Source organism: Xiphophorus couchianus, chromosome 1 (genome assembly GCF_001444195.1).
Source record: "Xiphophorus couchianus chromosome 1, X_couchianus-1.0, whole genome shotgun sequence".
Classification (NCBI taxonomy): domain Eukaryota; kingdom Metazoa; phylum Chordata; class Actinopteri; order Cyprinodontiformes; family Poeciliidae; genus Xiphophorus; species Xiphophorus couchianus.
The window spans coordinates 23230981-23245571 of NC_040228.1; the positions used below are offsets into that span (position 1 = coordinate 23230981).

Sequence of the window (14591 nt, forward strand, 5' to 3'; positions counted from 1 at the left end):
GGACGCTAATTACAAGCATTCTTCACTGAATTAGCGTTCAGTGTGTGGTAAGTCTGTGCTCGCCTTTGTCTTGATCCCTAAACTGATCCCATACTTATTCCCCCAAGAGGTCAGAGGTCAGTTGGTTAATTAAGGGTCCAATCAGTCTTTAGATAAACTCATCTGAGCTTAATGTTTGCACTTTCTGAGGTTCAGCAGCTCTGCCTGGTACCCCTGAGCTCTGTGTGGACTCCACTAATCTACCTACAGACGGGAGCAGGTTAACCCAGCTAAACAGCGCCAAGCTTGAACGGCCTTTTCATTTTGAAGACCACAGTCAAAGAAGAATGTCTGTAAGCTCTGGCAAACACAGAGACATTACTCAAATTGTATGTATTGTACACAAGGTGAGGGTTCAGGGTGGGGGCATCCTAAATTTCTCAAAGAGCTTCAGATTATGGTGAATAGGTCATGTTTATGCTACATGAAGAAGGTAATGATTTCAATGGACTGAATTTGTGTCCTGTGATGACCCATGCCACGCACACCAAAGGTGCTGAAAATGTGCCCAAGCACAAAACCACAATTCTTTTTCAGTTGTTGCAGCATTTCTCAGCAACTAACATTTTGTTTCTATGCTTTGAAGGACATTTTGGAAAACCACAAAAATTAAACATTAAACATCTTTTTTTATTTTCCAGTAGAGGGCTAGATAAGTAAAGTCTGTCACCATAAATTGGAAGTGGAGACCTTATTGCAACAGATGATTTGCAACATGGTTTTAATTCAAGAAATTCCATTAATTCAGCCTTTAACTTAGTACATGTATTTAAAAAGAAAATCACTGAAAAAAAGTAACAGTGTTTTACAGACTCATGGGTAACTCAACTGGTGTCACTGCTAACACTCCCAATAAATACATCTGTGACTTCTTGCTACATCGGGGTTTAATTGTGGCATAACAAACAGATCAATTAGCAACTTTTCAAATTGGAAAAAACAAGAAAACAGAAAATGGCTACAAGGAGATAATGACTCGCCTTAACTTTACCATATCCACAGTTAAGGCAATAACATGCACAATGAGGAGGAAGGTTAAGGCTTATTGTTAGAGAGCTGCAGCTGAATTTTTGTGTGAAATTATTGTATGGCAGTTAAAATCATTTGAAGCCACTTTAATAAATATGTATGTAGTTTATTCAGCACACCTTGGTTCTAGTTGCAAAATTGGAATTATCCCAACTTTTGAATTGGACAACACATGAAAAACAAAAATCCCTTAAAAATATATATTTGAGAAGTCTGCTAAGAAAGGTAAAAACAAGCCTCTAAAGTATTTTTCAAAGAAATTAAGAAAAATTTTCATGTGAGGTTATGCTACTGCAAACATTTACTATAAGGCTTTTTGAATATATATTCAAAGCTTAATGGTTTTCTTAAATAGATGATACACCTAAAACAAAAAGAAAATGTAAACTAAAAGTAGCTAATGTAACACCTAGTGCTTTCATAAAGACGTGGAAAAAAGCATTTTCCAAAACAGCACACTTACTAAAAATGAGTTGGAGCTTAAGTTTGTGTCCAAAACATTCCAAAAACACCGTCACACACAAGTTTTTCATATCACGAAAAAAATAAAACACAGAATAGCAAGAAAAAGTAGAATAGCAAAATGTATAAGGGATCAAAAAGTATAAACTACACTGAGATCTTTGGTTGTGCTTACATTTACGCAACACATTTTTGAAGTACGTTTAAAAAAAAACACCCATCTGAGAAAATTAGATAAAGAATAAAACTTACCGAAAGTCTTGGCTAAAATGTTTAAGCAAAAACCAACCCTCTCTACTCAGACAGAAAACCTGAACAACCTTCTGTCCCTTTAGACTGCCAGGGAATCAAAGCTACGAAAAGATGTGAACGTAGCTGAGCAAATAGGATTAAAGATGGCTAAATCCAAATGGCTGGAAGCACAGCGTGCATTAAAGAGGAATTCTCTCAGGAAAGATAATCCCCATATACGCATTTTAACACACTTCACTCACTCCTGCTCATTCTTCTTTTTCCTCGTTTTTTTATTTTTTCAGTCGGTTGTAGTAAAACCACAACTGTCTGACTGTCTATGCTCGAGTCACCAACATCTATTAATACAGCTGGACCCTTCAGACTGGGGCAGTGACGCATACAACTTCCAGAAGTGGAAACTTTATACAGAACCAAGCCTGCTAATTAAACATGCCGCCACACTCCATCTCCTCCCCTGCAGCCATGGCTGCTTACCTTAAGCACCTCCATTGGCACCTGTGCTCCAGCTGATACACTGACAGGGACACTGACATTAATAGCGGGGGTCTGGGTCGCTGTAGTTTGTGGGTAGTGGGAGGACTGTTGTCTCTGCTGCTCCCGCCGCTCCTGCTCTTGGAGCTGCTCCCGCATTAGCTGTTGCCGCAGCAGGATGCGTGATGTCATGGCCGAGGAGCTCAGCGGGGGCTTGGAGGCGCCATGCTGGTCCGACGGGCTGCTGCAAAGGGAGAGTGAGTAAAGGAAAGATGTCAGATGAGCAATCAGAAAGGGAAACGAGAGCCTGATTACCAAGGTGAGATGAGGAGAGGCAAAAAGATGGAGAGTAGTATTAGAGAAAGGGCATACTGAGGCCATATGAGGAAGAAGAGGCCAAGCATAAAGAACATCTGAAGGACCAGGGATAAAAAGAAATCTTACTTATAGAGTTGAAACCTGTAACCAATAAATCAATAACTAGGTAATCTGAGAAACAGTAATCTTCTCTTAGGGTTACTGTCGAGAATATGTCAAACAAATAGACAACAGTCACTTCTGAAATTACTGAATTTATTCAAATACTTCAAGAGACCATTGCAGAGATCACTGAGGTCATTAAAAACTTTTCAGATTGCAGGGCCAAAGCAGTGGACACATTTTGTCATGAGATGATGAAGGGTCTGGCTATGGTAGGCTAATGGTGTTGTTCTAGCATTCAATATTACATTGGAATGGCAGAGTCAAAACCTGAGACCCTTCTCAGCCTGTTCCTAGTGCAGGTTGGACTCTGAAGAACTTCCGCTATCTTCTGAACCTGTTTGGGGTATTGTCTATAGTGTTGCACAATATATCACAATCATATGCAATATCAGTGGATGCAATATTCACATAGCAAAGGACTGCTTAGAGGACAATTATTGTTAGCTAATATATTAGCTAACAATAGCTAAATGACTAATGTAACAATTAATCAGTTGGACAGAATCTCGTGGCAGCAGATTATCAGCTGCCACGAGAGGAGGTCATAGGCCTTTCATACCTGATATCAACATTGTTAAATTTACCAATATCTCCATTATTAAATTTTCTAATATTGTACAGCATTATCTGCCTATATTTCATGACATATCTCCTCCTCTTCTTAAAAAATTAAGAAGATACTGAATGTGAACATGGCTGTAGTAATATAAGTAAGAAGTAGTGTTGATCTTACAAGATTTACATGTTTTCATCTTGTCCTTTAGCAAAACCTTTTCCAGGCTTCATTGGAGAACAGATGTACTTGGATGAAAACTTACGTCATTAGTAACCAAATAATTAGTGGAAATAATGTAAGCACCTCTTCACCATGGCTGTTCAAAATGTTCTTCCTAATCTTCCAGGTCTTAGATCCAATTATTTAATATCTGGCAATGTTTTGTCATTTAAAGGTTGACCAGTCTAATAATAACATTGGAAATATAGATGTTTAAATTTCAAATGGAAACAATTTTTTCCCCATTATGTACATGAAAATTAACCAACACTGCTCAGTTGTGTGTTATGGTAGTCTGACTGGAGCCAATGTACCAACACTATTTTTGTTCAGTGTGTTAAATAAGTACTGAACTATATAAAAGGTTTTAATGATCTAAAATCAGAAGAAAAAAAAAAAAAAAAAGACATTTTAATGAGCAGCATATCCTCTGGCATTTTGTGTATATCTGTTCAGAACAGATGACAAGGGGCTTTTTAAGAGTTTCTAAGAAATATGGCCTGCAGTCAACAAATCTCTGTTTAAAAAGATCAAACTTGAATCTAATAATTTTACCTAGAACAGGGAGTCTTTAAACACAGAAACTGTATTTTATTTGTGAAAACCAGAATAAGGAGCCCGATCAATGCTTTATAGCCTTTAAGTCCATCTTAGAAACATACAAAAAACAATTTATAGATTAGTCAAATGTAGACTCAATTATTCTACACTAACTGCAGATTACATAGAAACAGTTTGTCATTCATCATACCTTTCCTCTATTTGCAAAATAAAAAATAGCATTTGTAGTTTAGTAAAATCTCCTCTTGTGAACTAGATGTATTGACACAACTATTGATGGGAAATTGAAGAGGAGGCAAGTCTGAAAACATCTCTATGCAACAGCAAAATATAATAAATTTGAATTCAACATTGCATTTGCTTTAAGATGGTTGTGTTTTTGGTCCAATCAGTGAAGTTGTTAGTTTCAGGATGTATGTCTGACTAATCTGGGATTATTATAAATTAAGATGGCTGGATAGTGATCTACTACAAGTCAAAAACAGCTAAATAAAACTTTCTAACAAATCTCACTTCACATATACCAAATTATTTCCTTAAATACTCCCTTTAAAACATCCTTACAGATCTGGTTTCAGAAAGCATGAGTTGTTATTGAGAACAATGAACTACTCTAGTCCAAGGTAGATTTTTCAGATTTTAACATCACCCAAAGAGGAACTCCAAACCACAGACTGCTTCAGTTTTCCCATCCTCTTAAATTTAGACAGCTACTCCCCAGACAAAGCAAAGTCCAGTGGTCCTAAAATAGAGAGAATCTGCTGAAGCAGAAGTTGTCGGGACGAAGCCTTCATCGAGTGAGTGATCCTTTTGATACAACACCGTAAAACGTCTGGCCAATCCAGCTGTGCAGTAATCGCACTAATTAGCCAGTGCGGTCAAACACTGTCTTGGTCTGCAGCATATTCACTGGGTGTTGAGCCGTCAACATGCTATAATTCTCTCCCAGCATCACATATAGTCTCACGGTCTGATACCTCATGGACTGACCTGTCCACCGGTTATCTGAGAGAAACAATTAAGACCAATAAATTTCATGTCAAAGAGCAGGATCTTAAATTGCAGAACAAAGAATGAATTTCAGCTCGGTCTTAAAGCTCTGCAGAAGTTTGAGTCGTTCAATCTGACAGCTATTTCTTTTTTCTCCAAAGTTCCTTTGTACTGACTCTGATACATGGCATCAGCCTGGCTTTGGGTGACTTTGTTTCCTTTCATCCTAGACATTTCAAACAAACTTTTTGGATCTATGGTTAAAACTTTTCATTTCTGCTGCTGCAAATGAAGGCTTTGTGTTCTCTTTAAGTCTTTAATCTGCTTCTCTCTTTGAATGTTAAAATTCCTAAATACCCCAATTCTTTTGTTTCCTTTGCGTCCTCTTTTCCGGTGAGCACATGGAACTATTAGCAAAACTGCTTGAACTTTTTAACATAATTATCTGAAGCACTGGTGTATGCAAAAATATATTGTTTATGTTCTAAATGTTCTGTCATTTTAAACATAAAATCCCTAGGTTTTTATAAACGTGTTGACTTTCTGTGTACCAAAGAACATAAAAAAAATACATTACATGAACACCTCATGGTTTTGTTAATTTAAAAAAAATCTAAGGGACAAATTGACATAAAAACTGATGTAACAATACAAGCAGGGTGCTGCTGATTCCTCATGTTTAAGACATGCGGGCTATGCTTTAATTGTGTTATACTTCAATGGTTTAAAACATCTTCACTGCACTCCACAAATTCTTTTCAAAAATGAAAACCAAAAGGTATACCAGTACTTTTTTTGTAGAAAGAGAAAAACAGGATTCAGGATTATATGATACTAGACTGTTAAGGAACCAACTATGATAATGATGTATGCAGAACTGGCAATTTTACAATAATCAAATGTCTAATGCACCTCTTTGGATGACATAAGAGGTGCATAAGAAGCACAATCTCAACCCATCTTCTCGAATACAGCATCATACTCCATGTTATTGTCACTGCTATGCTGTTGGGAAATGTCCACATTTTCCTGGGTAATCTAAATTAAATGTTACAAAGTTTACAACATGAAGCAATATTATTTTACAAAAAATAATCTCAAAATTCAGAAACTTTAAATTCATGAAATGGTTGTATTACACTGTATGAATGACCTGATACAGCTAAACACAGCAAAGCACAACCTCTATTCTACTCTGTTTCTTTCTCTCTCTATTTGGTGGCTTTTTGCCAGCGGAACCACTGAAACACATAAAAAGCTTTTTTGTCCCTTTTTTTTAACCTTTTCATTCTTGTGCGTACACACACCTCATCTCATGTTTGTGTGTATCTCACAAAAGAGGGGGCTAAAAAAAACCACAATGGTTGTACAGTCTTACAGGGCCCTGCCCACCACAACTCATGATTGGTATGAGCATGCTCACTATTCTGCTCTATCATATCTACCATTAGTCAAATAGTCAGACCTGAGTCTTTGATGAAGGCAAGAGGAGAGACGTATAGAAATAATATATAAAATATTGAGTCACTTTGCAGTGAGAAAGTAGATAAAGTACAGTAATTCCAGTTATATCAGTCTGTTTTCACCCAATACTTGTTGTCAAGGGAACAAGACATGAAAATCACAAACATTAATTTTAATGTGTTATAACAAGAAGTTATTAAATGCATATTTAAACATCATCATAATAATAATAAGGGGGGAACTATTCTAGTGCTTCTTATTTCCTACTAAACTAACTTCATGTATTCAATAGGGATATATAGCAATAAGGTAATAAATTAAAGCAAGAAAACAATATCAGAGATGCTGAGGATCTGTACTCACAGAAAGTCAAATGAGCAGGGTCTGTACACTTGCACTCCAGCAGCCTCCATATTTGTTTGTTTTTCCCCTGAAGGTGCACCACCCGCCCTTGGAGAGCAGTGAAAGTCATGCTGGTGGGGCCGCACTGAAAGTGTGTCACAGGGGGAGGCTCCAGGACCCGGCCTGGAATCGCCAATCGCCTCACAGAGTCAGAGGCAGAGGTCCGGCCCCGTCCAGAGTCACAGCAGAGGAGAGTGAAGGAAAGGGCCGGAGCCTACTGGAAACATGCTGTCCAACAGCACGCTGTACAAAGCCGCACAGATACTGTTTCACTTAGAGACATGTGCTGACACGTGTTGAGCAGGGCGTCCTATATTAAAGTCGTACACCTACATATGTACACATAAGATCACGAGCAACGAAAAGCTTTGACTTGTGTTATGGCACAAGTGTCATAACATTTCTGTTTATAGTTCTTTCAAACACATGTATGACTATGCACTTTGTAAACTTTCTTCAGAAAGCTTGTGAAATGGTCATCTAAAGAGTCAACTTCAGCTTAGCTACACATATCAGCATTAGACTATTTCATGGTAGTCATCGTCCATAAAAATCAATACATCTTTCTGGTACAGATAAAATAACTATTTCTTTTGAGTAGCAATGCAGGAATACATAAAAATTAAATACTGTTCAGGGTTACCCTCAGAAAACTAGCTAAGCCTGGAGGTAGGGTTACTAGGGAAGTCCACCAGTTGCCCCACAGTATTTTTGTGTTAAAGTAATGTTAAAAATTGGGATCAAGTAAAGCTAAGTGGCCCGCCAGGCTTATAATGCATAAGGGAAAACCTCACTGTTGTAAAATGTGATGTGATGAATATATCTGCTGCGACTGATGTTTTTCTCTTTTCTCTTTATGACCCATCACAATATCCTCATCCCTCTCCATGAACTTTAGCATCTCTGTCACTCAGACCTACATTAGTTGTTGATATCCAGGACAGTGGAAGTCCTGAAAGTGAAACTGGACTTAATGTATTATTTCCCTGTACAGGGTGAACGCAACTGTCTACCAAACATTGTATTCAAGCCGTCTTTTGTGATTGCCAATATATTGAGTAGCTCTTTCTTTTTTAGATAATTTATTTAAAACATTATTATTTCTGACTGCAGGTATCAAGGTATTTCTTGTGATAAAAATTAGGTTTTTGCACTCTTCAAGTTAACTGACACTACTCCACAATATGCTCACTATAATCAGCCCAAATATCTCCAGAATGAAGTTTTGTTGTTTTTTTTTCCTAAATGTGGCAGGACTTTTTACAGGGTGCATTTCATTCATTTCTATTTTCTGTCTATGAAACATGTAATATTATGTGCAGTGAGATTATAAACCACCATAAAAATACTTTGCTATAAAAAGAATGCATGTTGAAACAGTGTGAAAGAACAAACTGGTGAGATCTCAAATTAGAAAGCTGTCAAGAAATCACACTCCTTAGATAAAGTCCTGCAAACGTTATATGCTTGTAACAACCAGGTTCCTGTGCCAGCTCTCCTCTGAGACGGAGGCAACTTCCATCCACAAACACAACATTTCAGTTTTTCAGACACTTCATGGGAGTATGACCATTTACTGTATATTTTGTTTTACAAAAACAAACCATCAACAACCACTAGCAGTTACAGAATATCAAGAAATACATAAGATAATTAGCATACAAAAATTAAAAACATCAGAAAAGAGGTTCACAAGAAGTCTAGTCCAAAACAGCTTTGGACTAGACAAGACAGAAGGTAGAAAGTGAAAATATTATAAGAATACATGACAATGACAAATGTTACTCTTAAAGTAATAATTTGAGTACTGAAATGAGTTTATCAGGATCTTAGCCAAAGTAAGCAACTATCCAGTGGATTTTTGCTCAGCTGCAGTTTCTAAGTGGAAATAACAGCTTGTAGGCATTCAAATTATTATGCTAGAAAGAAATCACAAATATTCATGGAGTTAGTTTCTCAATAAACAAATATCTTGTCTAATCTTCTTCCTGTCTTTTAAAAACTAATGCTGACAGTGCCGGGAACAAACATGTCATTGAAAGAGAACCCGCGAGACACATAAATGGCAGAAATCATCTTTAGTTATAGCTCTAATAGCATTACCATGCTGCAGCAATTTTTTTTTAGGTGCAGAGACGCACTCTGTGCTGCAAATTTGTTCAGCTTTCTAAGTAGCTTTTTGTAAGAGTTGTAGTTCCCTTGGTCTCCATCAGAGGCAGACAGAGTTCAGCATTATTGAAACTCTGAATGTAAACAAGGACATGTAGTTCAGACAGTTTTTTATTCCAGTTGCACCACCTGTCTGTGTCATTTAGCTTCTTGGTTCAGATCAGGAGTGAAACTTGCCTGCCCTCTTATCATCACCCTCCTCCAGAGAACAAGATGCTCCCAACATCATCTTTCAGCCAGTGACTCTACCGTCTGTTGCTATAGGATGCCAAAAAACTTACTTATAAAATTCAAGCATCTTGCAACATATTCTGTGACGACAAAGTCTCGCCACTCACTGAAATTTAGATTTTGGTTAGCAGTGATCTATTTTAAAGCTTATTATGTTCGATGAAACCATAAACAGACTTTGTGGCTATTGCTGTACTGTATGAAAAATCAATTCCCTGCTTATAATTTGTTTGTTAGAACTGTTGTCACGCTTTAATGTTTCAGATCAAACAAATTATTTTAATATCAAAGACATCGATAGCAAATACAAAATACAGTTTTTAAGTAATTATAGTAATAAAAAAACCTTGACCTATGTGTAAAATATACCCTCCTTGTAAAATCGAGAATTAACTCTAAGAGTCATTATCCACGAAGGTTTTGTGGCCCAGTTCAAAAATTTTATTTGCTTCAGATAATGGATTAAATATTTCTCCATGACATCTTTAAAGCTTAGGATATTGTTTTAAGCCTAGACCAGATTTTAATTTATCATAGAACAATTAGATTTATATCGAGAATCAGATACATACATGGGCTCTATTTACAAATCAGGTGTTTTTGAAGGTAAGTAGATGGTTGGTGCATTTTTTTCTTTCCTTTATTTAATCAGGCAAAACCCCATTGAGTTTTAGATCTCTTTTTTAAGAGAGACTTGGGCATAAATTTATATTTGGTGGTACTACAGTATATAGGGTTGACAATAAATGCACACTGTACTCTTGATGTTTAATTTGTAAGTCTTTGCAAACCACAAATAGCTTTCCTTGTATTTTACAATTGTCCGCAACGTTTCGTTGGTCTATTGCAGAAATGCCCAATAAAATACAGAAGGTTATGCTTTTACAAGGAACCAAAAATGTCAACTACAAAAAAACAGCAGCCCAGGCTTGCAGTATGTTTGGCAAATGCCCTTCTGAGCAGGTTTTTCAAGCCCATAGAGGGTCTGAATGCATAGTATTGCTGTGTCCCATGCTAAATTATGTAACAAAAAGAAGAGGTGAAGCTTTTAAACTTTCATTTTCAGTAAGATTTGGTGTGCAAAAAAATCCACTGTAGATGTAACACTTCTCAAGTGCCTTAACATGCAGAGTTTATTAACACTGTATAGAAGACTAGAATAATGCCTTCATCACATCTATATATAGGCACAAAAAGTCTCATGCATGGTGTACGGCAGCACGCACACTCTGTCAAACTGATTTGAAGATAGCAAGAAAACAAAGAAATCTGTGAAATTTGAGACGACATTTTGTCGCTCTCAAGATCGCTAATTTAAGAAACGGCTGAGCCAGCTGTTAGAAGACATTGATGAGTCTAATAATATCCAGAGTGCGCAATAACACATCACAGTCATCATGACTATTATTGTGCTGGGTCATATTCATGTGATGGGAAGAGGAAGTGGGACACCTTCATTCGAAACAATGCTTCAGGCAGCTTCACGTATTTCTGAAACAATGCCATCCAGATAATTCGACTGGGATTTGCCAATGCTACAACCCTGCCTGCAGTAACACAGCTCAGACTCAGCCACGTGTGTGGAACAGTGTAATGACATTTCACTAATGAAGAAATTGAAGGCATTAGTTTGAAAAATGCTGAACTGGGTTAAGGGTTGGGACTATCCAAGATGATGTTTTCCACTCTTATCGTTAAAAACAAGGAGCTGAAGTGCAAATCCGCAGCAAGGGAAATAAAAACAAAAATCTATTCAGTCTGATTTTGATTCGTTGAAAATAAATGAGGCCAAGTTTACAACTTGTGTGAACATAAGACATATAAATTAATGCATTCGTCACAGTAAGTCTCATAAGTGTTTCATTATGTATTAAAATCACCGAGAGAAGAGACACATTTTCACATAGGTCCCTTCTTATCTAACTTTAGCAAACATTTCATAACTGAGGTCAGAATGTTTCACAGCTTGTTCAGCATGAGGATTCAACAAATCCCTGTCAGTCAAGTCAACATGTCAGTCTTTTTAAAAAATTGTCTCTATTCTTTGACAGTGTTGCTTAAGAAAAAAAAGGAACAGTGAATTAATTCATACTGTGGTGATCTTCTGACTTTTGCTTCATTCGTCACAGAGGCTTATCAGGGTTGTATCGACTTGCTTCCATTTAGATGCCATTTTCAAAAGTATTAAACAAACATTCTGGCAATTATGGAACCTCTGGGGATAAATAACCATGGAATCCATTACATTATTACCATTTAAATGTTACACACAAGCAGACTGATATAAGGAATCCTTTTCACAGTGAAAAAGGGAGAAAAGGGGTGAGAGGTGAAATCCTACCACACATCAGACCTGAATCAGAAGAGACATCTTACATTAATACACTGAACTGGAAAAATACTCTGTTCTGTAGAATGGTGTGTTTTTATTTAGAAGATAGCAGGCACTTTTGTAAAATTCAAATTAAGGTTGGACAATAATGAGCTCAAAATGTTATTTTATTGGCATGTTCATTTAAATGATGCCAAAAATAAAATTGCAACTCAACACAGTCTTTTTGGCAACACTTCTATCGCTCCATGCTGGGGAATGGTCAGATTCTCACAGTATGATAACCAGGCTTTTCCCCAGTGTGTTATGATAAGCCTTGTTGGGTAGTCAGACTTATCTTCCCCCCTAGTCCCATGGCAACAGTGTATGACGGTGTGTCTGCACTTGCACCTAAATGAGCCACACAACCATCAAATTACAAACAGGTCTTTATCATCCAATCAGAGAATTCTTTGCAAATACTGCATTGGCTTTGATAAAAAAATAACCAATCACAACCAGGAAATCAAAATATTGGATCAAGCAGTAGACATTTCTAAACAAAGAAAAGTTATTACAATCAATACTTGAATTTTGTACCCCAAGAATATTTAGTTAAGCATAAAAATATGCTTGCGCATCATAATATTTATTTAAATATATTTTACTTTTAAATGTGGCTAGCATTATATATCTTGTTTTAAGATCCACTGGCTCATTACTCAATTAGGACTTAACTGACAAGCAAAATGTATATTTTGATTGTATTTTTTGTATTTGCCTTCTTCAAGACTAAATAGTTGGTGTTTAGATGTTGTCAGTAATGTCTTCCGATAACACATAATTACCTAGTCATATTAAAAAAAAAACAATTTGTCAAATTTTAAAAACTTTTAGCACAAAAACATGGTCTGTCATTGGTAAAGTGAGCAACATCCCTACAACTGGGCTTAGCAAGTTTTCTGGGGGAAACTCTAAAAAGGGTGAAAAACAAATTTCACAGTTATACACTGACAAATATTCCAGACCTTATTTTTTTCTCCTTAAAACATAAACAAATATCCTTCCTGTTTTAAAAATAACACAGGATATTACTTATCAGATTTAGAACCAAGCAATCTATGGGTGGGCATATTATAGTTTATTCAACGTGACTACCGTACAGTTGAATTTGTTTTTGTTGGAAACAACTAAAAAGTACTTCTACAGCCAGATAAAACTCTCGCCACTCATTTTCTCTGGCATATTTTTTTTTAAGTTTGAAAAGAAGGAACAGCATGATGTTAAGTTTTTGCTGGTTTTAAAACCAGAACTTTTTTAAATCTTTGTATGCCTTGCACTAGAAAGCAGCCAATGCCGTCAGCATACAGCCTAGAGCGCCAGAAAAACTGCTCTAAAAATAAAACTTGGCTTTAACTCAAATAGGTTACATCACTCCACCTATTACATCTGGGATTCCCAAAACTGTGGGCTGAGTAAGTACATTTAAAATGATTCATAAAGCATTTATTTGTTATGATTGTTGAAAGCTATGAAAACTGTTGGTCAAGTATATCAGTTTATTTTAAACAGAGGGAAATGTTTTAAATAAATTTTTTCCAGTTAGACATTGTGATTATGGTGCACATCTATAATCAGTCATTTGGAAGACAGCAGACTTGACATCAAACATTCACTGACAACCTCCACCAGCAGGGAAAGCCACAAAAGATCATTGTTGGTTGTTTCACACTGTGTGCAAGCAAAATAATGAAAAGTTAAGTGGAAGGACAACGTGTCGTAGAAAAAGGTGCACACGCATCAGGGATAGCTGCAGTCCTGTGACATAGTGAATAAAACCATTCAAGAGCTTGAAGGAAAATTGCAAGACATGACTTGAAATGGAGCCAGTTGCTTAAGACATAAAAGTATTCAGGACTTTTATGTCTGAATACTTTATACAGCAATGCAGAAGATACTCCAAATAACCACTGAGTGCAAATGTTGCACAGTACACGACATACAGTTCAGTAATAATTTTTTTAATACCAACATCTTCTAAAAAAAACAAACAAAAAAAACGATTTTGTAGTTTTCATTAAATTAGAAATGGATGCTTGAAATACACCACACTTTTTTAATATAATTCTTGATGTGCATTGACTTTTTATGACATTTGTAATTTATATGACAAGTTCTGGTAATATTGCCCTCATTTAACATCATGAAGATTTAACATGACGATATGAAGGTGCGAAGAAGCAACACTAATCATGCAACTCTTAGTGGCTTTTCAAATGACTCAATAATAAAACACCACTCCCCATTTTGTTTGAAGAGTATCAACCATCCATATGAGCAAGGCTGAACAGCATCTCACAAAAAAAAAAAACCGGGACCTGTCTGCACTTCTGTGAACTAATATTTGAAGTTGATATTGACAAGACAACACCCAAATGTTGCATAACTGACTTCATGCCAGCAGGATAACCAAACGGACTGAGTTCAGCTGCAGAGGTCAGTGCTGGGAATAGCTCTGGATACATCCCTGCAGAAGCCTCACCAACATCATAACCAGCCTTCGGGACAGCGCTCAGAAAAGTCAGCAGCTTAATTATCACTTCAACTCCAAAAGCCGCTGCAGTCTTGTAAATAACTGTCCACACTCGCACAGAAGCGCGCAGAACTGACCTGTTTTTCAGGGGCTGACTCTTCAACTCGTAGTAGGTTTTAGGCTCGTCCTGGAGGTCCTCTCCAGCCTCGAAGTCTGGAACTATTCCCGATTCAGACTGCATAGCCGCGACTGTCAACTTCTGAGAAGCGCTAAAACCTTAATCAATTAATACAAGGAAAAAGACGGACGATGATGTTTGCACCACCGTAGTTCGTGGAGTAAAGCAGCCGTCAACACGAGCCGCCTCTATCCAGGACCAGGAGCTCTGTAGTCCGCCACAGCAGCGAGCGCAGGGC

General features: G+C 36.9%; 1 protein-coding gene across 3 annotated transcripts in view; it reads right to left on the reverse strand.

The window, feature by feature from the left end:
- The window catches only part of mitfb (melanocyte inducing transcription factor b), a 30706-nt gene extending 16115 nt beyond the window's left edge, over positions 1-14591 (reverse strand). The window contains exons 1-2 of one of the 3 annotated variants that reach the window (XM_028020034.1): positions 14313-14591; positions 2260-2500 (exon numbers count right to left, since the gene is read on the reverse strand). In XM_028020034.1, coding sequence (XP_027875835.1) covers positions 2260-2500; positions 14313-14416 — 345 coding nt within the window. In that variant the 5' untranslated portion in view covers positions 14417-14591. Of the gene's footprint in view, positions 1-2259; positions 2501-6892; positions 7129-14312 lie in introns of those variants that run through there. The other 2 variants (XM_028020042.1, XM_028020050.1) reach the window with 2 other exon arrangements.